General features: G+C 44.3%; 2 protein-coding genes across 2 annotated transcripts in view; both read left to right on the forward strand.

Moving 5' to 3' along the window:
• The window catches only part of LOC133382828 (cysteine-rich venom protein catrin-like), a 51,285-nt gene extending 41,692 nt beyond the window's left edge, over positions 1–9,593 (forward strand). Inside the window, exons 5-6 of the mRNA XM_061622325.1 lie at positions 9,328–9,417; positions 9,515–9,593. Of these exons, the coding sequence (XP_061478309.1) occupies positions 9,328–9,382 (55 nt within the window). The 3' untranslated portion in view covers positions 9,383–9,417; positions 9,515–9,593. The remainder of the gene's footprint in view (positions 1–9,327; positions 9,418–9,514) is intronic.
• A 4,225-nt stretch (positions 9,594–13,818) lies between these two features.
• LOC133382829 (serotriflin-like) overlaps positions 13,819–25,208 on the forward strand; it is a 38,408-nt gene continuing 27,018 nt past the window's right edge. The window contains exon 1 of the mRNA XM_061622326.1: positions 13,819–13,878. Within this exon, the coding sequence (XP_061478310.1) occupies positions 13,819–13,878 (60 nt within the window). The remainder of the gene's footprint in view (positions 13,879–25,208) is intronic.

Below are 25,208 nucleotides of genomic sequence, written 5' to 3' on the forward strand. Positions count from 1 at the left end.
TTACCACTATTGGAAAAGAAACAAATTATGCAAGCAACAAGGTGCATCATCAGTGGGTTTAAGGGGTTGAGGTGACCACATGGAACCACCGTTGTTGTAAGGGAGTAAGGTCAGAGGTAAATGAAATGCAAACAGAAAAAGAAAAGACAGTGATGATTTCCTAAATGCAATAGTATACCAACCACAACAAGATTCCTGTGAGTAAGACAGACAACTCACTATCCCACAACCAGTAAGAGTTCTTAACCAAAATTAAAAAAAATTCTGGCAGCCAGTCAGCCAAGGTCACAGGAATCCCCATGCAGCACAACCTGACCCAAGGGCTGCAGTTACTGCAGAATGCTGTGGTACGATTGCTGACATGAGTGAGACCCTTTCAGCACATAGCACCTCTGCTCTGAAATTTGCACTGGTTGCTGATTTACTACCAGGCCAAATGCAAGGTGTGCTTTCCATGTTATAGATGCCAAACAGTACTTGTTCTGCTCTTGTAAGAAATTGATTCTTTAGTGTGGCAGCACCTACGCTTTGGAAATCCCTGCCTATTGATATTAGGCAAGTGCCGTCATTGTACTCTTTTTGGCACCTGCTAAAAACATTTTTGTTTAGGCAAACCTACCCAGGCATGTAGAAGCTATTATTTTTTTAATCTGTTTTTAACTCATGGTTGGTTTTATTATTTTGAATGTTTTGAAATACCCATCTAACTGTTTTTGCCAATGATTTTATTTTTTAATTCCTCCTGTAAACTGCTTTGAGGTTTTTTACAATAAAGTGGTATATAATTATTGTAAGTAAAATACATAAATAAATTCCAGAGTCTCTGTGGCCCTTAGGTCTCTTTCCTCTTTTAGGCACAAAGGACTGTGCCTTATACCATGTCAGGCCATTTGGTACCATCTAGCTGAGTACTGATGACATGGACTAGATTGGCTCTCCAAGATTCCAGGCAACAGTCTTTTCCAGAGATTGGATTTTGGACCTTTGCCTGTAAAGCATGTGCCCTACCACTGAGCTACAGCTCCTCCCCTGTTTAAAAAAGTATGTTTTAAAATTGTTCAATTCACTAATGAATGGGTAGCATACCTAGGGCAAATCTACACCATTCATTTAAAGCACATTCAACACACATGTGAAGCACATGAATTCCACCACAACAACTATGGACAAGGGAGCTCTACTACTGACGGCTTTTATGGGGTAATTTTTTTACATACATTCCCCTTGCTGGAGGCTACAAATTGGAAATACGGGGCAGTCTCCTCCCTCGTTATGCCGTTGCCCTCATACCTGACCGGGACACCAGCAGTCGGTGTGGGCCGGGACGCTGCTTGGTGCTTACATCTGCACCAGGCTGCCGCTGCTGCTGCCGCTGCTACCTTCGCGAATGGGAGCTGGAGCTGGGCTGGGGCTGTGGCCTTTCAGCGGGCCTGGCGCTGCAGCCTGTCCCTGGGAGATGCCGCGCTGTTGCCATGATCTTTCGGTGAATGCTGGGGGCGGGGGAACTCCCCTGCAGCTGCCGCTGTTCTGTCATCCGACCTCTGTCTTCTTCGCCCTGATGTTGGCAATGTTTACATCCTAGTGCCTTCATTTTTGGCTTCTCTGAAGAGCACTTTTCTGTTAGTCACAACTTCAAGGGGTCTGTTTGCCGCACCCCAGTCTCCGCTGAATGTACTGGATGCTGGATGCTGAGATCAAGAGGGGGTGTCATTTTTCGGTCTTGCAAATGGACTATCACCCACACCGGTCTTTGTGCAAGGGTGGGAAGACTCACACCAGGAGTTTCCATCTGAAGGTGCACTTTTTGGACTATACAGATGAGAAGCCTTATTGTAATTAAGCTAGTCTCTATGTTATTGTTTAGCTTTTTTGCTTAGTTTTTTGATGTTTGTGATGTTTTAGATGTTTTTGCTTTGTACGTCGCTCAGAGTGGCTGGGTAACCAGCCAGATGAGCAACTAATAATTTTTTTATTATTGTTATAGTTGTTAAGGGTTGTGGGAACTATAACTTTGAGGGGGAAACTACAATTCCCAGGATTCTTTGGGTGAAGTAATGCACTTTAAATGCGAGTTGGATGTGCTTTAATTGTATTAGATGGATCTAATTAATAAACTTTGCCTTCATGTAAATCATTTTAATTATTTTTTTTAAATGGAAATCAACTACAAAGTTTACTGGGTGGCCATGGGCAAATGGGCCTTTACTGGGTGACCATGGGCAAATGCAGCCATAGTGCATAAGGATGAGACCAGCCTAGATCTGTGGGACTGGCATCTGAGACATCGAGATCCAAAGTGATCCTGCAGCTGCAAAAACACAACCTTGCAACAGGTATCAATGTAAACCCAGAGTGCAATGATAACATAAGCAGGTGCGTAAACTGTATTGAAGAAAAGGGAGTTAGGCCCTCATTTCCACCAGGACAGAGAGAAGAAGCACCAAGGTGCTACATCTTATACACAGTGACCTCTGTGGACCATTTAATGTGCTCTCACTTGGAAGGAATAGATATGTTCTAATTTCTGTGGATGTTTTTTCAAGGTATTGTGTCACCTACCTACTAAAGAAGAAGAATGAAACACATGAGTTGCTGAAGAAATACATTTTGATGGTCAGCATGAAGTTTGAGAGAAAACCAAAAGCTCTACAAATGATAATGGTGAGTTTATCTCTCACCATACACAGAGCTTCCTAGACGAGCAAGACATTTTGCACAGGAGCCATATTCATGAGCAGAATGGAATTTCTGAAAGGAAACTCAGATCTCTTCTGGAAATGACTAAATGCTTGTTGGCTGATACTGATTTACCCAGCAGCCTCTGGGGTGATGCGATTGTCACTGCAATGTATATCTAGAACAGATTGCCAACCAAGGGCACCACACATACACCATTCCAGTTATGGCATGGTAGAATTCCAAACCTGGGACTTATTCAAGTGTTTGGGAACATCGCTTTTGCTTACATAGCAAAACAAAAGAGGCAGAAGCTAGATGCCAGGACAGACAGACTATTTTGATTGGCTATGCTCCTGGGAGCAAAGGCTACAGAGTAATGAACTTGAAACCGGTGATGACAGCATAAGACACGTCTACTTTGATGAGCAACGCAGAGCTGACAAAAGAGGGACTGTGCTAGATTTCTCAGAAGAGCAAGGACATCATGTCCAATCCCTCATAGATGTGCCAGTGCACACATATGGGACACCAGTGACACTACAGACATTTGCACAACCTGACCCAAGCCCTGAGGAGAAGGAAGAGGGAGAGGCTGAGAGCTGTACAGACGTAGATGAGGATGTCGAGATGACTGGGCTGGAAGATGCTGCAGAACCAGACCAGATCCCAGAACAGTCTCCAAGATGCTTATTGTGAACCAACAAAGGTGTACCCACCTATGCTTGTCCTACCTCACAAAGTCGGCGCTACCCAGCGAACCATCAACTTGGGAAGAGATTAAGCAGATGCCAGCAGCCGAGGCTGCTCAGTGGAGAAAAGCTGCTCAGGAGATGGATGCCCTGCACAAGAATAAAATGTGGACCCTGACAGACCAGGCAAGAAAGCCATAGGGTGCAGATGGGTGTTCAAGGGGAAGCAAGACGCAGGAGGAGAAAGTGAACGCTATAAGCAAGACTAGTTGCCAAAGGTTTCCTGCAGAAATACGGAGAGGATTGTGATGCAATTTTTGCTCCCGTTGTTAAACATAGCACTATAAGAACGCTATTAAGTGTGGCAGCCTCCAAACAGATGCACGTTAGACACCTCGATGTGAAGACTGCTTTTCTGCATGGACAAATAACAGAGGAGTTATATATGCAGCAACCCCCAGGCTTTGTGGACCAGAAGCATGCACATCTTGTTTGTAAACTTAAAAAGGGCCTATATGGATTCAAACAAGCTGCAAGGGCCTAGAATGAGAAACTGAATAAAATGCTCAAGGAGCAAGGCTTCAAGCAAGGTGAGGTAGAGCAATGCCTGTACACCAGAAGCAAAGATGGACATTTGACTTTTATCCTGACTTATGTTGATGATCTGTTTGTAGCAACTCAGCAAGACCAGGACTACACAGAAATTGTACATCATTTAAACAAAGAAGTTGAGATCAAAGAATTAGGCACTGCAACATACTACCTAGGTATCCAAATTGAAAGGGAAGAAGATGGCTCCTACCTCCTCAACCAAAGGCAAAATATTGTTGACCTTTTAGAGACTCTAGAACTCAAAGATGCCTACGCTGTAGCAATGCCCATGGTGACAGACTTTCTTAAAGACAATGATGTAGGTGAATCTTTACCAAATAACAACCAGTACAGAACAGCAATAGGGAAGCTTCTGTACTTAACCACCAACACCAGACCCGACATAGCAAGTGCAGTAGGGATTTTAAGTAGGAAAACTAGCACACCCACACAAAAGGACTGGATTGCTGTCAAAAGGGTGGCTAGATACTTGAAAGGGACAATGGACTTTAAACTCAGATTGCCAGCTAATAGTGATGCAAACCTTGTATGCTACACTGATGCAAATTGGGCTGAGACACTTTAGACTCCAAATCCACTAGTGGCTTCTTGTTTACATACGGAGATGTATGTAAGAAATAATAAGCAAGAAATAATAGAGTTTTCTTCCACAGAATCTGAATACATACTGGCTGCAGAAGCATGCAAAGAAGCCATTTGGCTTAACCAATTGCTAAAAGACTTTGGAATAAGAGTGCAAATATCAATTCAGATGATGGAAGACAACCAGTGTTGTATTTGACTTTCTCAGACTGAGAGAATCACACCACGCACTAAGCACATAGGAATTAAATACCACATAGTGCTCAAGGTGACAGAGAAAGGATTCATCGAGATGAATTACTGTCCAACTACAGAGATGACAGCAGACATCTTCATGAAACCATTGCCAAGAGACCACTTCCAGAACCTTCCAGTCAAGATGGGGCTCTGGGGTTCTTACATGCCAGCTTGAGGAGAAGGGTTGGGATAAGCAAGGCTGCATGCCCTTTAATAGGGAGATGTCCCTTCTAGACAGAATTTAGGGACACCTCTCAGTTTGTTTACTGTGATGTAACTTCCCATTGGTAGGTGTTATTTCCCTTCTTCTCTCCTTTGTTAAGAGATATTCTCTTATTAGCGTAATTCTCCATTAAGCGACAGAAGAGAGAAGCCTGTACAGGCTTCTCTGCCAGATGATCCCAATCATGGAATAAATCTACTACCTACTTCTGTCTTTTCTCTCCAAGGTACAGCCTATGTTTCCTGAACATATGAAAGGTTGTGAGTAAACATTCTTAATACTTTTTACCAAAGAAGACTGTCTCTGTTGCGCTTATTCAGCTAGTCTATATGAGGGAAAGGTGGGCTGGTTAATTCTCATTCCGCTTTTGCGAAGTATATACTCTGCTAAGAAATAGAACTACTAAACTGTTTCTATTTCATTTAAACCAAATAACACTAGTAAGATAAAAAAAAAATCCTGGGTTTATTTCTTGGTTTCTCTTCACACTGTTCTTGGTCTTGCTATCCAAGATGGCTATCTTGGAAACACTCCCAACAGCACAAGCCTCAAGCATGCTCAGTTCCAACTTTCCTAAAAACAACCACCATTTTTCCTTTTGGCCACTAGGTGGCAATAACAAACAAAAACCTGACATGCATAGGATTGCGTTAGCAATTGGATTCGGCTCTACTAGGTACTATGCAGGTTTCAGCTAGCACTGCTAGAATGAAGAAATAGATAATGGCTCACCCCCATTTTTTTTGAGTATAAAAACCTGCAGTTTCTTGGATCTGTTTCCAACAGAGAGCAAAATACACGGGTTCCTCATTAGGTAGAAAAAATAATGAGAAACATGGCAGCTTTTATATTAGCAAAGCTGGAGAATAATTTAGGAATTTAAATTCTTTTGCAGGTACCCCCCCCCCAAATGGAATAGAAGCCAATTTAGGCAGCAATACATAGTATATAACCCTCCAAATACGCTATGTGGCACATATGTGGATGTTCACTTGGGCTTTTCCAACTCTAATTATGTTTATATTTCTACTTCTTAAAATTTGTTATAATAGGGCTTCTGTTGTACATTAGCTCATTCTATTAAATGGCTACAGCTAACCCAAGTCCTACTCACAATAGCCAGTAGGCAGAGTGAAGTCAGGCTGCCAATGTCCAGATATGACCATGAGCTAAAGATCTGTAAAATTATACTCTTGATATTGTCTTCTGCTTTCTAGTTGAAAATAATAGGGCAATAGGGCAATTAAAGATGTTTTAATTAATCTGTGTTTTAACTGGCAAATCAATTAGTGATCAATTGCATATAAATAATTGTGGACATTACTAAATCCTCAACATGGTTGTTTTTTAGATATTGAAAGAACTGTAACGTGATAGTACTCTTCAAGTACATGAAAGGTTGTGACATAGAGGAAGGCTGGGATCTCTTCTCGATCGTCCCAGAGTGCAGGACATCGAATAATGGGTTCAAGTTGCAGGAAACCAGATTTCGACTGGACATCAGGAAACACTTCCTGTTAGAGCCATACAACAATGGCATCAATTACCTAGAGAGGTAGTGGGCTCTCCGACACTGGAGGCATTCAAGAGGCAGCTGGACAGCCATCTGTCGGGAATGCTTTGATTTGGATTCCTGCATTGATGGCCTTATAGGCCCCTTCCAACTCTACTATTCTATGATTCTATAATACATTACCAGTTATTGTTGGTGAGAAAGGCCGTCTTTTAAAATCTTTCTTTTTCATTCTCTATCAGTCACACTTTGCCATGTGAAAGTGGGGGGAGTAGAAGGGGCTGCAACCCTCATAGGAATGACCAGGGAAGCTGATGCCCTCTTTCATGGCAAAATCTGGCAAGAAAGACTGTTATTTTAGTCAAGGCCAATTGATGTGCTATAAGTGTTATTTCCTTTGATCAATTACAAGTTCTTAGAGTTCATTCTTGCATTCATTCAAGTGCATGTACCGTTGTAACAAACATATTTCAAAAAGATTGAATGTGATAGCTTATAAATTTATTATTTGCCCATAAAATATGCCTGAAGTGTAGGCAACATTCATGACATCCTGCCTGATCAGTTTGAACTCCCCATTTTAAAAACAGGGTCCTTGCATCTCAGAACCAAAACAACTTCATAAAATAAATACACAAATGTGCCATTTACCCACAGCCACAGTACTTAAAATTGGCTTCTGCTAAATAATCAACTGTCAGTGCAGTCCTATACATGTTTGATCAATGGAATTTATTCTGCAGTATGCTTACTTGATGTTGACTGACTAAGGCTGCAATCCAATACATGTCTGTTCAGAAGTTAGCTCCATTGGGTTTAATGGGACTTACTCCCAGGTAAGAGTGTATTGGATTGCAGCTGAAGACCTACTTCCTAAGAAAGGATAAGATCAGTTTGTTACAGCTGGAAAGGTTTTATAGGTAGCTCTGCTTTTCTTTCAAGAGCTTTGTTGAAATGTCAGATTTATTGGTCTCATATTTTACAGCAGTCTGAGCAGGCATTGCCCTAGACCTCTGAGTTCTTCCATAGGTCAGTGAAGCGGATCAGGAATTTTCAACAAAACTGTGTCAGTGCCAGATAAACATGGATTTCTCTTTTGCCTCTAGCAATAAAGTGGATCTTCCTTTTCTGGCACCAGTACCATGTAAATCGGGGGGGGGGAGTGAATACCTGCACTTCTCCACATAGCTTGAAAACGATTATCTTAAAAATGATGATATTGGGGAAAGCCTGTGGTTTGCTCTCAGGCCCACAGAACTCAAATGCTGAAGACAGTATCAACTAGGGCTGAACCACAGTATTTGCCAGATACTTTCCCAGCAATGTGGTGGAGGGAAGAGAGATGAAAAGGGTTAATGAGAAAAAAGGCACTCTTGAGGGAGAAGGTGAAATCTATTAATGGGGGAGGGAAAGCTTACTATGATGAATGGGCAGAGCAATCCAAACCAGGGGAAGCTGGTGGGAGGGGGGATTGGTGGAGGAGGAGCTGGAGGGAAGCGCCGTGGTATCTACTTGCCACTTGGGCTCTTCCCTTCAGGCTCTGTCAGGAGCTACACGCAGGAGCCTGAGGGGAACAGCCTGCTTCCACAAACAGCCCTACTGGGGAGTAACTCTCCCCCATAGACCCACATTGCAATTATTTTACTCTGCTGACCCTTTTGCCAACAGAAGCTTTCTGTGGATCGGGACCCGTGGGAGCGCTCCGAGGGGGAGTTTGATGCTGCATAAGTCCTCCTCATGGCTCCTCCCCCACCATGCTCCCAGAACACTCTGTTTTTGGAACTACCACTGGCTTCTGCTGGCTCTCCATCTGCCGGGCTGGCTGTCCCTGGCAGACCATCAGGTCCACCACATCCAAATCCCCCCAGCCTGGTGCAAATCCTAGTCGGATTGTGCCCTTAGGCAGCAAAGAGTTTTCTGGTTCACAGAGGCCATCGGTTCTACCTGCACTGTAAGGAAGAGAGGAATGGCCATCTCCACTCACTGCTGGTTTCATCACCTGGGCTAGGCATCTCTCCCACCGAGGCTATCAGTCCCCACTGCCATGTGAGGAAGTGCATCAGGGCCATCGATTCTGGTGGTGATAGTATCAAATGGGCCTCTGTGAGATTACTTGCCACAACTGGAGTAACAACATGCTGGCAGATTTCAGTAGGGCTCAGGAGGCCAAGTCCAGCTGCATTGCAGCCATTCTAGAAAGGCTGGGTTGCCATGCTAATTTTCAAGGGTGCCAAGAGCTGTGAGCACCTCACTTCCATGTAACTTGCAACATCAGTAATTTGGTGCCTAAGTCTGTCTGTTTCCCTCTTCCCTCCCTATTCCTTTTTCCTGTTGTGCCATGCCTTTTTAAATTGTATGCCTGAGGTCAGGACCTATGTTAAATTCATTGGTTTGTAATCTGTTCCGAGAGCTTTTCCATCTAAAGAGTGGGGTATAAATGCTTTGAATGAATGAATGAATGAATGAATGAATGAATGAATGAATGAAAGAAAAATGGCAATAAGCAGCTTATTCAGTGTTCTCCCAAAAAAGGATCTGTGACCCTCCCGGGAAACATGAAATAGAAGGGTCAGGATTGGAGCTTGAGATTGATAGACAAATGGTGAAGGAATACCTAATCACTTTGAACAAGTTCAAACCTCCATGGCCTGATGAATTTCATCCTACAGTATTGAAGGAACTGGCTGAAGAACTCTCAGAATCACTGTCTATTATCTTTGCAAAATCATGGAGGACTGGTGAAGTGCCAGATGACTGGAGGAGAGCTAATGTTGTCCCTATCTTCAAAACAGGCAAAAAGAAGGAACCAGGGAACTACAGACCAGTCAGCCTAACATCAATCCGTAGAAAAACTCTGGAGCAGATTATGAAGCAGTCAATCTGTAAGCACCTTGAAAACAATGCAGTGATTACTAGGAGCCAATATGGATTTATGAAGAAGAAATCCTGCCAAACTAATCTTATCTCATTTTTTGACAGGGTAACCTCCCTTGTAGACTGTGGGAATGCTGTGGACATAATATACCTTGACTTCAGGAAAGCTTTTGACAAAGTGCCCCATGACATTCTGATTAGCAAGCTAGCTAAATGTGGGCTGGATGGAACAACTATCAGATGGATCCACAGTTGGCTCCAGAATCATACTCAAAGAGTGCTTATCAATGGTTCCTTCTCAAACTGGGCAGAAGTAACGAGTAAGGTACCACAGGGCTCAGTCCTGGGCCCAGTGCTCTTCAACATTTTTATTAACGACTTGGATGAGGAGGTACAGAGCATACTTCTCAAATTTGCAGATGATACAAAATACCTGCATATACCCTTAATGTCCTCAGTGTTTGGCCTCACAGCCAATCCAAACCTAAGCCTGTTAGCAGCACTGTGGGCTCATCTACACAGGGTTTTACTGTGTGTCTGGTGCTAGTTGCATCCCCTTTTAATTTGCATGGTTCCCATGACATTACTGGCAAACAGAAGCTATCACAGTTTTTCCTCTGTAAATCCGTACTAACCCAGTCCTCTGATCATCTGAAAAGGAAAGGAAAAACTCTCTTCACTCTATATGTCTAGGGCTTCCAGACGCTTTGCTCTAATGGTTTTAGGTGGGTGTGTCAATTGTTCCCCTCCCTACGTCCACTCCCTCCTCCTCCCTTCTTTCATTTCGTTTCCTGGGCGCTGAAGAGAAACTTCCTCTGCTTTCTCCCGTTCTGCAATACTTTTTCATATTGCTGCAAACGGTGCCTTTATTTTCTTTTTCCCCTAACGTGCACAAAAGCACAACACTGCTCAAACAAAAATTTGTATTTTAGCTGTATTGTACCAGTGAAAATACAATAATCACACTTCTGGGTTGTTGTTGTTTTTAAATGGTAGAACAAACTGACTGTGAAAGGTGCAAACAGAAAACGGAGGTTCTTTCTGAAACCTTCCTCTGCTATGCTATTAATTATTAAGAGCTCTATATGGGGACTGGGTAGTGCTATGCTACATAGCAAGATAAGGATAGCCCACCAGCCATTTTTTGGGGGTGCAGCCTTTCCCATTTTGAAAACAGTGGGCGCATTGATGCACCTATTTTTGAAATCATAGAATAGTAGAGTTGGAAGGGGCCTACAAGGCCATCGGGTCCAACCCCCTGCTCAATGCAGGAATCCAAATCAAAGCACAGAAGAAAAAAACTGCAGCCCCCAAAATGGTGCTTGTGTGGGAGAGGGAGAGCCCACCCCTTGCCCACAACCCTGTTGTCCCAAAGTTCCTTTGAGAAGGATGGGCATTCATGCCCAAATCAGTAGCTTTTGGTAGTACAGCCTCTCTTTCTCCCATACATCTATGTCTTATGGAAAATCTTGGAGCAGCAGAGTCCTTGACAGGGGCTGGGTCTTTCCCTTCCACCAGCCATTGTGGGGATGCAGCCTTTCTTCGCAGTGCAATTCAATGGAGACATCAATGTCAATTTTCATTGGAACCAGAGAAGAATTGGGGGGGGGGCTTAAAAACCTCACCTCTCATTTGAGGTGAGATTTTATGATAACCCCCTCCACAAAAGTTCTTCTCCAAGCCTACACACAGGGAACTTTGAAACAAGAGCTGTACAGGAAAAGAAAGGGCTCAGGAGAGGAGAAAGGGCATCTATTTTGCTTCCCATTCTCCTCTGGTGGTATCTAGGACTTACCCACATGAGAACATAAAACCTTCTACCCCAATAAGAGAGCCCTGGCCAGCGCTACGAAGCTCCTGTTCTAGGCTAGCTAGAACCCTGAACAGGACTCGTGTGAGGAAGCTGAGCATACATTTGCAACATATTCTGCGTACTCCCACTTGGAATGTTGAAATTCTGTTGTGATGTTCTCTTAAAGGGGTATCACCCCACATCTGTTACCTGTAGAAATCTGTGGTTGGTGAATACTGTCACATTTTGCTCTGTATTTTAAAAGAGCTAAGAAAGAAAGTCTACAGACCATCAACACTGAACTGGCCGCAAAACAGCCACACATTTCCTGAAAAAGTACAGTACTTTGAGAAAATGAAGCTCGATGCTGAAGAATATTTCTCGTAGTGCTCATTTACAAAGCAGGAAGTGTTCCTGGTATATATATACCGCCCCATTGCAATTTAGATCGAACTCCTGCAGCCCTTCCAGAGCCAAAGAGGACCACATTTGGAAAGGTAATGTAGAAAAGCCTTGAGGGAGGGGGGATCATCTGCTTCCCAAAGCAATGCTCAACATTCCAAGAACTTGTCTGCTAATGGTTTTTTAAATGCATATATACATTCACTATCCAGATCAATCCTACTTTCTTAGTTTTCTATTTGGCATGTCTTGAGGTGTTGCTGGTGCTGCTTTTCATTTTGAGAGCCTGACTTCTGTCTATTCCACTCACTTTTGTCTTTGTTGTTGCTTCTTGCTTACTCCCAATGCCTTTGTATTCCAGATCTGCCTGGATGAAGGAATATTTGCTGCATAAAGTTATTTCAGTTGGACTTTCTCCTTCTTTCTTGATATCTATAAATTGTGAGGAAGTCAAACATACTGTCAAACAGAGACCAATGGATATTGACCTACAGGAGCTGTATGGCACACACTGCAGGGGCCTTGTTCTCCCCAGTCACTGGGTTTGTCAGGCTCTCGTTCTAAAAATGGAATGCCCTATTTGAACTAGCTATCTTTTCATAAAGAAAGCTAGAGAAAGCTTTTTCTCTAGCACACATTTATTTATTCATTATTTGATTTATATCCCGTCCTTCCACCCAGGAGGAGCCCAGGGCTGCAAACAAAAGCACTAAAAACACTTTAAAACATCATAAAAACAGACCCTAAAATACATTAAAACAAGCATCTATAAAAACATTTTTTTAAAAAGGTTTAAAAACATATTTTAACAAAAAGGTTTAAAAACATATATTTTTTAAAAAAAGTTTAAAAACATATTAAAAAGCAATTCCAATACAGATGCAGACTGGGATAAGGTCTCTTCTTAAAAGGCTTGTTGAAAGAGGAAAGTGTTCAGTAGGTAGGCACCGAAAAGATAACTGAGATGGCGCTGTCTAATATTTAAGGGGAGGGAATTCCAAAGGGTAGATGCCGCCACACTTATGGTCTGTTTCCTACGTTATGTGGAACGGACCTCCTGATAAGATGGTATCTGCAGGGGGCCCTCACCTGCACAGCGTAGTGATTGACTGAGCATGTAAGAGATAAGACGGTCTTTCAGGTATCCTGGTCCCAAGTTGTATAGGGCTTTGTACACCAAAACTAGACCTTGAACTTGGCCTGGTAGCAAATGGGCAGCCAGTGCAATTCTTTCAGCAGCGGGGTGACATGTTGGCGATACCCTACCCCAGTGACCAGTCTCACCACCACATTTTGCACCAGCTGTAGCTTCTGCACCAACCTCAAGGGCAGCCCCACATAGAGCACATTACAGTAATCTAGCCTGGAGGTTACCAGTGCATGGACAACGGTAGTCAGACTGTCCTGGTTCAGAAACGGCTGCAGCTGAAGCTGGTAAAAGACACTCCTAGCTTTTGTGGTCACCTGGGCCTCTAGTGGCAAAAATGGATCCAGGAGCGCCCCCAGACTATGGACCTGCTCTTGCAGAGGGAGTACGACCCCATCCAAAGCAGGCAACTGACCAATTATCTGCACTTGGGAACCACCAACCCACAGCATCTCTGTCTCTGTCCATTCAGACTCAGTTTATTGGCCCTCATCCCACCCACCACCGAGTCCAGGCAGTGGTCCAGGGCTTGCATAGAATCATAGAATAGTAGAGTTGGAAGGGGCCTACAAGGCCATCGAGTCCAACCCCCTGCTCAATGCAGGAATCCAAATCAAAGCATTCCCGACAGATGGCTGTCCAGCTGCCTCTTGAATGCCTCCAGTGTCAGAGAGCCCACTACCTCTCTAGGTAATGGTCAGTGGACTATAAACAAACTATAGTTGTATATAAATATAACAACAAATGTTTCATGTATATGAAGTTTCTTTTGAATTTGTTGTCATAAGGGAAACAATCAACTGTGGGCAATGCCTTTTACTTTAGTCATCCTGCTGTCAAAGGAGTTTTCCAGGAAAGATAATAATTTGAGAATGGTGGATTGTCCATTACTCCAAGGTGTCCTCACAGTGAGACAAAACATTGTATGAATCCACCTCCATGATTCAGGAAGCTGGTCACATTGAATTCCGTGGGTTTTGCTTTCAAATAAACATGCTTAGGCTTGCATTAGGTGTCCAGAAACAAAATATTCTAATACATTTGCTGATTGTTTTTGTTTCCTCAGAGATGCTCCTTCCAATTGTACTCCTGTCCTTGGCTGCTCTCCTGCAACAGTCTCTAGGACAGGTATGATCTTAAGACTTACATAGGTAGAACATTTGTCTGGCATGGCTCGGTAAGGGATCTACAGTTACTAGGATAGTATCACAGTACTATGCCACAACTGTTACTGATCTCGACGTGTTTTCTTTCCAGTTTTCAAGATCCAAGAATATATAGGAGGGAAGGTAGAAGGCATGAAAGTAAGGAGGAAAGATACACAGGCTATTTTCACAGGCTTAGATTGCTGCTAAGCTGCTGTTTATTCTGAAGTAATAGCGTTCAGACTTTCTTCCTTCAGGAAACTGTTCCCACATCCATCTGTCTGCTGAGGAATTCTTAGGGCCCCTCCATACCACTGCATAATCTGCAATGTAATTCCTTTGTGTCCTCATTCATTCACCTTCATCCAAATGACGTTGCATGCTATTACAGAAATATTCACATTGATAAATCCACATTTGGCATACCACCAAATAAACGGTAAACTTCTCTGTATCAATTATCAATTGAATTAATGTTTGGTTGCTTGGACGCATTAGAGCGGCTCTTCCAGTGTAGGCAGTCCATGAGCATCCCTCCGTCATCTGTCTATACCGTCTTTTTCTTCTCTAATGACCAGTTATATTCCCAGTACTGAATTAGGCTATTTTTGGGTTTTGCTCTGGTCTTGTATTCTACTAATTTTGTAATCATATGAAAAATAATCCGACAACCACTTTAGTGACAGAAAACACAACCGCTAATGTCAAAAATAGAATGTGCTTTTTATTACCAGGGAAAAATATGTTTTTGCAGGGTTTAAGCTGGGGATTCTTGCGAGCTTCGGTTGATAAACTGCTCTGTGCGCAGCTACAGCAATGCTATTTCGCTTTTGCGCAGTTTGTGTGTGTGTGTGTGAGAACGTAAAACGCATGATACAAAATGGACCAATGTGCTTTTAGGGGAGGAGTGACAGGCAGAGCTTAGTGAAAATTTGATATAACTTTAAAATCTCACACCCACGTATGGATAAACTCAGGAGTTTTTAATATGACAAACTGATAACAAACAACTAAGGTATGGACTCTCCGGTGACAAATTGAATCCTGAAATGTGGATTTTCACAGTAGGTTTGGATGGGCCTGTCATGCCTGCACCTCTCTGTTTGACCCACCACTACCTCCTCCTTGTGTGTATTAGCAGATGAGGGGGCACGCTATTTATTTCTCTCCAAATACAATTTTTTATAACAATGCTGCTTTATTTCCTCAGCCCTTGCTATATCCACCAGATTTACAGGCGAGCTTCAGCCCTCTGTGCCTCTTTGTATCCTATCTTAAGATCACAGCTATGGGTTTGCTACCTTAACCTGCTACTGTAAAAAGGTAAAGGTGTCCCCGCGCTTGTAGTGCGAGTCGTTTCCGACTCTTAGGGTGACGTCTTGCGACGTTTACTAGGCAGACCATATATATGGGGTGAGATTGCCAGTTCCATCCCCGGCCTTTCTTTACCCCCCAGCATATGCCGGGTACTCATTTTACTGACCACGGATGGATGGAAGGCTGAGTGGACCTCGACCCCTTTTACCGGAGATTCAACTTCCTCCTTCCGTTGGAGTTGAACTCCGGCTGTGAGCAGAGCTTCGGCTGCGTTACTGCGGCTTACCACTCTGCGCCACTCTAAAGTAATTTCGCTGCCACTGTTTGATACTGTATTACAACCCTTGTTTATATTTATATCAATCCTTATATGTATTATAGTAGCTGGTCAAAAAACCAGGTGTGTTTTGAACCAAAGTGATTTATTAAACAACAGATTTGAATATGAATAAGAATACTTTGTGCTCAGGTTCTTAAGTGTGTGGTTACAAATAAACCTTCATTACTTCTGGATGAGGTACACTCATTAAATTGCTCAATTAATATCAGTAACAGCATCCTGCCTAACTACTCACACTACAGCCACTCTTCCTTCCAAGACAAATCCCTATCTGCCGTTCAACTGCCAAACACTCAAATCCAAGTGGTTTTTTAACTCAACCAATCACAAACCAGCCTGCACCAATATTCTATCTCACTCACAAGGGGCTACGGAAATTCACCACTTACATTAATAATACTAATAAAAGCGTCTTACCATAAATAACAATTCAAATGCATACAACATTTTAACATAAAAGTGTGGAATGTCACCCCCCCCTTACACAGAAGCACAGTATGCTTCTTGTACTCAAGAAGGATACGCAGTGTCCAAACAAGAGTCCACTTTTCTCTCTTTGGGGGAGAGAGTCCTTGCCTATCCATCTGGAGGTCCAGGAATGAGAGTCTCTGGATTACATAGTTCAAAAAGAAAATGTCCAAAGTCCATGCTCCGCCAGTCTTGTCCATGTAGAGTCACACTTCACAGTTCTTTCCAAATTATTCACAGCCGCTGATGCTCTCCCTTCTCCTGATCTCAAAGTCCTTATAGTAGTCACGCGATCTGGAATGTGTTGTCTCCACACCAGCAACAAGCGCCAGTTACCCATGGCGCTGCAACTTAAGCCTTTTCTTCCACATCCTCCCTTGGTATGGCTTGAACACTTGACACCAGAACCAGCTGTCTCCGTGTTTCCTCTCCACCTCGGCACTTGATAGTTCATAAGCCTGGAGAATTTTCATCCCCAAACATGATAGCCTAATTTGGATAGCCTAATTTGGGCAAGGAATAAAAGGAACATGGTAATTGAAGTCTACTACCAACCACCCAATCAAGGAGAAAATGAGGATGAAACTTTTACAAAGCAAATTGCCAATGTTTCAAGGAGACATGATGTAGCAGTAATGGGGGACTTCAATTATCCCGATACCTGTTGGAAGACAAAGAAATTCCTGACTTGTTTTGGAGATAACTTCTTCCTACAGAAAGTGGAGGAAGCAACTAGAGGATCAGCTATCCTTGATTTGATTCTAACCAACAGGGATGACTTGATGGATGTAGTGACAGTTATTCTAGTCATGACAGTCATCCCACCAAGTTTCAGTTACACCTATCAAATTGTATTTACCCTCCTGTAACTGAAACTTGGTGGGATGACTCTGTTAGATCCAAACCCAACACGCAAGCTGTCCTGTTACCCCAGCTCACTTATTACACCCCGGGAGAGTGCGGAGCTGAGTAAAAAGGAACCCACTATCAGAGATCAAACAACACAAAACAAAGCCTTTGCAAAGGGGACCCAATACTTACAAGCCAAAGCAGGTGAGCATGGGAACCGCGTTTATTGATAGATGGGGGTTTATATAGGTTTACCCTGAAGTTTACAGTATCATGTTCACGTCATAAAACATAAAGAAACAATTGCTAACTGCCCGGGCTTTGGGACGTATGTGAGAAAGAAAAAAGGGGTATAGGAGAAGAACAAAAGTGGAAACATTGCACTGTCAACTTGTCTACATATTTCACATGTCCTTGAGATAAGCACTATGCAGGAACGGACAAAGGCGCATGGGAAGAGGAGGTTCAATTGCAACCGGGCGCCCTCTAACTTAAACACAGACATGGTATTATTTCGTCTTGCATATCAAAAGGGAGGGATACAACTCGAGAGCTATGAGGGACAATAAAGCAGCCTTTGACATTTCTGAGTGAAACATTTTGACAGTAATAAGCAAAGCCATAAGCATATATACGGTATGAAATGCATAGTAGGGGAGTCTCCAGCGTAATCCGGCTTTTATTATGTGAGCCACTGGAATGTCGGTAAGGGTTAGGTCACAAGGAAATAAATCTACATTTTATACCGAAAGTCAGATAAATGCCACTCTGGTTCTATTTCTCATGAAGCCTAAGCTGGTTTAGGTAAGACCAGTGAACTATAGTTTTATTAACACAGGGGTTTCAATTTGAACACAACAATCCCCCCTTTCAGCCCTGAGAGACTAGTTAGTCTCTCAGGTAGCTGCATCACCTTGTTTGGATTGCCAAGCCGGTCTCAAAGCCAATTCCATGTAAGTTGGCTGTGGTTTTTTGAAAAGGGACACTGTGAGTCGGTTCAGGCAGGCAGAGGCCAGTTGCATTAAATTGGGAATACATTGTACACAGCAACAAACTGAAATTAACAAGGCACCTGTTATAACAATATAAAATAAGATCTTATGCCAACTGGGCCAGGCTGAAAACCAATTGGAGAAGCTCGAGAACAAGGAAAAATTCTCTATGTGCTCTACTTCGTGATATATATTTCCGATGTCGTTAATGTGTTTTATGACATCAGCCTTGCTGTCTGTTATGTGGGTACAACATTCGCTCCCTATCAGCGAACAGACCCCCCCGTGGGAGCTCAATAAAAAGTCCAAAGCGAGCCGGTTCTGGAGAACTACAGTTCTAATTTGCCCTTGTTCGTTGGTGAGATCCGAAAAGGCAATGGCCGAATCATTCATAAAACGCTCAAAAGCTTGAGACAATTCTATGAGCTCCTGGTATGTTTTGGCTGCGCCATACTGTGGAAAGAAACCTCTCAGCACTGCCTCCCCTGTGCTTCTTTTGTTACGGCGACGCAGAGTAGGCAATGTGGAGGAAACCCGGAGTCCTGGAACTACTCTTCCCAAAGTACAGGTCCAGGAGCCCGTTACTGGTAATTTCCTTACCGCTGAGTGCCCACAAAGCCACCAGAGTCCAGCTGGGGTTTGATGATCCACTAGATCTGTAAGGAAAGGTACTAAATGGTGGTCCGCAAAAGTCAGGTGTAGCAAATGCTGCCAAATAGAAAGCCACGTTAAACCCGCTGCTTTTCGTGTTTCATTTATAAAAGACCAATTACCTGGTTTTGTAGAGTAAATTAAGCCATCGCATGACATCCCTCCTGCTGGCTGGCTTCCGCTGCCTACGCATACTGATCTCGCTATGGGCCCACTAAGAACCAACCCCCCTTCTAGTTCCTGTGAGCTGGAATGTGAGGCGAAGGAGAGATAGTCATTTAACGGCAATGGGGCCCCCGTCAAGGGGACTCCCGCCTGTCCATGCGGTGGGGTGTGTGCACAAACATAACAGGTGCCCTTTTCTGGAGCTGTTTCTTCCATTAAGGCAACAAAAGTATTTCCGTCCCACCCATCGCCTCTTTTGGTGTTTCTATGTTTGAACCCGCCCCATGTTTTCCTGGTTTGTGTAGCTTGTGTCACCTTGTCTTGTATGGGTTTCTGAGCGCCCAGTTTATCTTTTAGCCATGCATAACATGATGGTTCTCCAATACCTACACAAAACTTTGGTCTTTCTGCCATCTTGGGCTGGGTTGTTCCATATTTAACCTGGAAAGTAAGCATGTTATATTCTGAACTTATAGATGTTATGTCTACCTCTGGAGGGCAGCCGTAATTAGGCATATGTCGATATTGCCAGCATCGAAGTGCAAGTCTAATAGGCCATTCAATTTCAGCCTGGGTGCAATGCGTTACCCAGCGGCCAGTATAATTATGTTGCAAGATAACGGCTGTTTTATGACACAACCGTCCCGCTATGTCAGCCTTCACTATCCCTTCCTTTATCTGATTTACATCGTAAAGAAAAGGGTCTGGGCAATCCCGTGTTTTTGGGATTGTTCGTCCAAAGTCTTTCAGGTAGTAATAATCATTATCATTGCATATCTTCACGTTTGGGGGGCAGCAAAGGGGTAAGGCATATCGAGCTAACACAGTCATCCCCCATAAGTAAATAGACATCCTTTCTGTTTGTTGGAGCATTTCTGTGTTGATGTCTTATTCAATGTCCGCGTTCTGGAAAGGGAATTGTGCCGCCTGCCACTGGCCGGTTTCTTCGTTCCTCTGCAACCGTATCTTGGGGACCTGGGGTGGTGGCGGTGCCGCTACTACAGCTGGCTTTACGTGGGAATGGTGTATCCACGACTTTCGTCCTTCTAGGAAAACAGCAGCTTGTGTAGTCAACAGGACTTGATGTGGTCCCGTGTATCTTGGCTGCAAGGAATCGCCCCTCACGAATTTCTTTGCCCAAACAAAGTCCCCGGGGTTGTATGGATGCACCTGGTCCTCAAGGGGTACCGTCTTAGTGGATCCGGCAGCTTTCCACAGTTCCCGGAGCCTGGTCTGCAAGGAAAGATACTGGGATACAGTTATGTGATCCCCCCCCAATAGTGAAACCTCCACATTTGGCAAGCACACCCCTTTTGTGGGAGGCCTGCCATACACTAATTCGAACGGTGAAAGCCCTAACGCCCGGGTAGGGCGGGTACGCAAATGGAAAAGAACGAGAGGGAGTACCTGAGGCCACCTTAAGCCTGTTTCCTGAGTATACTTAGCCAACGCTGTCTTAATTTCCCGGTTCTGTCTTTCCGTCGCTCCGGATGATTGTGGATGGTAAGCGGTATGGAACATATGTTTAATTCCCAGACCTTCTTCAATTTTTGTCAAAATCTGTCCTGTAAAGTGTGTTCCTCGGTCTGAGTCTATTACCTCTGGAATTCCGAACCGCGGTATTACTTCTTTCAGTAATATTTTGGCTACCGTTGTTGCCGTAGCGTTTGTGGTTGGGAATCCCTCTACCCATGCTGTTAAAGGGCATACCATGACTAGAAGATGTTTCTTTCCTTCCGCCTTAGGGAGATCAACGAAGTCGATTTGGAGCTGAGTAAAAGGTGCAGCCGGCACGGGTCTACCCCCTTGTGGGGCCCTGTTTGGTAAAGCTGGTCCGTTGGCTTGGCAAATGTGGCATGCTTTCACTATTGCGCCGCATACGGGTTGGATTCCAGGGGCATACCAGAAACGTGTGATCGAATCTGATAAGGCAAGTATGCCGTAATGACCTCCATGGTCATGGAACCATTTTGCTGCTGCGTGATACAACGCTCTGGGTAGACACGCTCGGCCGTCCGGCATGGTCCATAGTTGTTGTTTCAGGATCGCTCCTAGTTCAGTCCATTGCTTCACTTCCCGTGGGGGTATTGAAACAGATACAGGCGGGACAAAAGCAGTGGTCACTAGTGCCAGAGTTGGCATACTCATAGGTAGTAATGCTGCGTGGCGGGCAGTCTGGTCAGCCAGGGCATTTCCCAAAGTCACTGGGTCCTGTTCCTTAGTATGTGCCTTGCAATGCACCACTGCTAGCTGTAAGTGTCATGAACCTGTAATGGTCATGAGTTATTAGAAATCTGATGACAACACTTTGGTTCCAGTAAGGGACTCTGGGAGATGGTTATAGTCAGAAAGGACAGGCCTTGCCAATTTGCAAAGTTAAGTTTCATTTTCCCAGCTGAAGACGGTTAGAAGAAGCCTTAACAAGCTGCACCTGTTTATCTTTGTTGATTAGCCAGTGCCTGGCACCCAAGGTCATCCTTGGCCTATGCAGTTGGAAAACACCGTTGGGAGGGGGGCCTGAAGGCGCGAAAATGTGAGAAACATCGAGAAGAAAGTTACATCAGTCAATTCCTGATTGGTCAATTAATCTTGGACCGTTAGGATCTTTTTCCCTTAAGTATAGGGCTAGGGACCCACAGCCTTTGTTCTCTGTTCTCTGCCTATGCTGACTGGCACCAGAGTTCCAAACCTTTTCTGCTTTATGGTTCCTGGGGTTGCTTATGGGAAGGCAACCTATGTCTGGTTCCATTGCTTTATGTTGAACATCCATCTCTCTTAGGAGAGGTGCCACGCAACCAACTACCTCGTATGTAAGTAGTTAGGTGAGCTAGTTTATTATTTTCTTGTTGTGTGTATGAATTCTCTTGTAAGAACCTAAACCCCTGTTGGGTGAATGGTCTTAAAGGATTACTTGCTGCTATATGATATGTGCATTTATATATTTTAATAAAGCTACTTCTATTTAACCTGGTGTGTTCATTTGAGAGAAGGGGTGGTTCTAAATTCAGTGTTTTGACCCAACCTCAGTCACTCACTACCAAAGAGGGTTAAGAAGTTAAAAGCTTGGATTTTAAGTGTTAAACCAGAGGTGCCTGGCAAGGAGTGTAACTGTGACTCTTGCCTTTTAGGACCTTGGTTTTATATACCTTCTGGGCTCAGAGATCCCCTGGCTCTGAGTGGACCAGTATACAGGGGTGGTGGCAGCCTACCTTCTACCTTGCAGGGTTGTTGTGAGCGTACACAGCCTTGGCAAGGGTGAAGTAATAGCTTTTCGGTTCCAGTCTCATTTCCCTAAGGGTGGGGTCTGAGCCTGATGCATGTTCCCGGGACCCTGAGGGTCGGGCGGGCATGACATGGCTGGCAGCGGTGAGGATCGAAGCCATTCCTGCTCTTAAGTGAACACGCTGTGTGAGATAAGTGCATTGCAGCAAGTTGTAAATTTTAAAGAGACTTCTGACACAATTGTTTGTTACTTTGGGTAGTAAGGTTAGTGCAGAATGTCGCAAAAGATAAAAACCAGATCTCAAAAGAATGGAGCCGAGGATGTGCTCCTGGCAGACACTGCGTTGCCTAGTCAGCTTGTTCAGCTGGAAGAAGGCGCTGCTGCTCTGTCGTTTATACCTCAGCCTTCTGTGGATGAAAAGGAGTTCGTGTCTAAGCAAACTGAGGATAGCGAAGATGAGGAGGAATCAGATTTGGATGAGGAAGAGCTGCCTAGGAGCATGCAGCGCTACCTGGCTAAGCAAATGAAGCTGTTGTCCCTGCAGTTCAAGGCTATGGAGGAAGATCGCCGGAGTAGGGAAAGCTTTGCTCGTGAGATGCAACAACCACGAGGAGGAAGACCAGACCTCCATAAAAAATCCTTTCCGACTTTTCGTGAGACAGATGACATTTTTACCTTCTTCCAAGTTTTTGCTCACTCTTGTAGGGATCAAGGTGTGCCTAAAAAGTACTGGATGAGTGCTTTACGCATTAATGCTGAAGGCGAGTTGAGAGAACTGTTGAACTCCTTGCCACTGGAGTATGCCGATGATTTTGACTACTTTTATGCTGTAGCCAAGTCTCACTTTGCGCTAACTTCAGAGGATTGTTTTCGGCATTTAGAAACAGACCAGAAGAAGCCTCGGGAAAGCTTCTCAGCCTTTGCTGCACGGATGGGCAGAAATGTGGAACGTTGGGCTGACACAGCCGAGGCTGTAACCCGAGAGGAGGTTTTAGATCTGTTTGCAAAAGAACTGTTTTACAGACGCCTCCCTCGAGATTTGATGGCTCTGGTCAGAGACCAGCAGCCCCGTTCTCTGACTGAAGCAGGCATGCTAGCAGATCGTATGTTTAAAAACAGAGCTGGAGAAAAGTATACTTTGTTTCGGAGACCGGAGTACGTTCCTGTGAAACCGCTGAGGCGAGAGACCGCAGGTATGCAGAAACCAGGGCAACCGGCGAAGGAAGAGAAAGGGGGGCCTGCTGGCTACTTCAAAGTGCCTTCCGCCCGGCCCGAGGCTGCATTGCAAGAGAAGCCCCGTGGAGAAATAATTTGTTTTAAATGTGGGCAAATTGGACATAAAGCTAATTCCTGTTCTAAAACCTTGTCTAAGCCCAATCCTGCTGGAAGGAAGAACCCAAAGGTTGCTCCAGTTGCACGCGTGAGAGACTTAACGTCCCCTGGAGCGGAACCTCCTGAACTTTCTTCATGGTCGTCAGCCGAGGAGAATGAAGGAGCAGAATCGGATTTTGTATTTTCTGCCCCAAATTCACAAGACCGTCCTGAGACCCCTCGTGGACCAGTTGTTAAGGCCCTGTCGGTGAGTGTTGTACAAAATATATCTGGGGGCCAAGAGGGAGAAGAAAAGGATGGTTTGCTGCAAGGGAGGGACTGTCCAGAACCTCTTTCATCGGAATGCAAGGAATGGGTTCAAACGCAGTTTTCAGAACCCATATATGTTAACTGTATTCAGGTCATGGGACGGGTAGATTCGGGCGCAGAGCTCTCCAGTGTTGCTGAACACTTGGTGAAACCAGAGCAATATGTCCCTGACTTACAAGTGACTGTCACGGCTTATGGACCCAGGGCTGTGCAAGCTCGTGTGGCCGAGCTAGTGCTTTCATACAAGAATTGGACTGGGCGCCATAGAGTTCTAGTTCATTCAACCAACAGTTTGTGGGATGTTTTGATAGGAACAGACCTGCTCTTCCTGCACCATAAAGAGACTGAACGTAGGGCGGAGAGGGATGCTCTTGCTAAGTCTCAAGTTTTGTTAGACACCTGGAAAGGTAGTGGGAGAGAAGCTAAGGCTTTAAAGGAACGGGCTGTGTGCTTGCCTAAGCCACAGAAAGAAAGTTCGCTTTTGCAGCCCAGGGGAAGGGGGCTGATGGAATGTAAAGTGCCGCCTGTTGGCTCTCAAGGAACTAAGACTGTTCTAAAAAGGAAGGAAAGCCTTCAAGGTTGTAAAAGCAAAACAGAAGTTAACTCGGCTGGTTTATTACCAGCGGAGGAATCTGAGCCTCCTAATAGACATTTAATTATGGCCTGTACCAAGGCGTGTGAATTTGCAGAGGATTCTTTGGATTTGGTTACAGAGAGTCAACAAGCAGGGGGGATAACTGAAATTACCCTGCCCGAAGGTTTGACTCAGGAGCAACGAAGGCAATTAGTTCAAATCCTGATGGACTTTAAACCTATGTTTTCCAGTAAGCCTGGAAGAACTGACTTGGCTATTCATTCCATTAACACCGGGGATCATCCCCCTATGCAAGCTTCTCCGTACAGAGTTATAGGACGAAATGCAGAAGTGGTAGAGAGGGAAATCCAAGCTATGCTGGAAATGGGAGTTATTGAACCCTCTACTAGTCCCTGGTCCTCCCCTATTGTGCTAGTGGCTAAACGGGAAGCTAATGAAGTGCGTTTCTGTGTGGATTACAGGAAGCTGAACCAGATTTCCCAAGTGGATCCGTATCCTTTGCCTAGGATGGACCATTTAATAGAAAGACTGGGAGCAGCAAAATACATCACTACACTGGATTTAACTAAGGGATATTGGCAAGTGCCTCTAGATGGGGACGCTGCTGTGAAATCTGCTTTTGTCACGCATATGGGCTTGTTCCAGTTCAAGGTTCTCCCATTCGGACTTCGAAATGCCCCAGCCACGTTCATGAGGCTTATTAATTCTGTGATTAATGGCCTAGGTGAATTTTCTTGTGCGTATCTGGACGATCTGGCCATCTTTAGCCCTGACTGGAAGTCGCATTTGAACCATTTGAGAATTGTTTTACAGCGACTGCAGGCCGCTGGACTAACCATCAAAGCGCAGAAATGTCAATTTGGTCTGGGAGAAGTTGTGTATTTGGGACACAGGGTGGGGCAGGATTGTGTCAAACCCCTAGAGGCTAAGATCGAAGCTATTCAAAATTGGCCTGTCCCTAAGACCAAGAAACAGGTTCAATCTTTCTTGGGGTTAGCCGGCTATTACAGAAAATTTGCTCCACATTTTAGTAGTGTTGCTACCCCTCTAACTGAACTGTGCAAAAAGACTA

Source organism: Rhineura floridana, chromosome 4 (genome assembly GCF_030035675.1).
Source record: "Rhineura floridana isolate rRhiFlo1 chromosome 4, rRhiFlo1.hap2, whole genome shotgun sequence".
Lineage (NCBI taxonomy): Eukaryota > Metazoa > Chordata > Lepidosauria > Squamata > Rhineuridae > Rhineura > Rhineura floridana.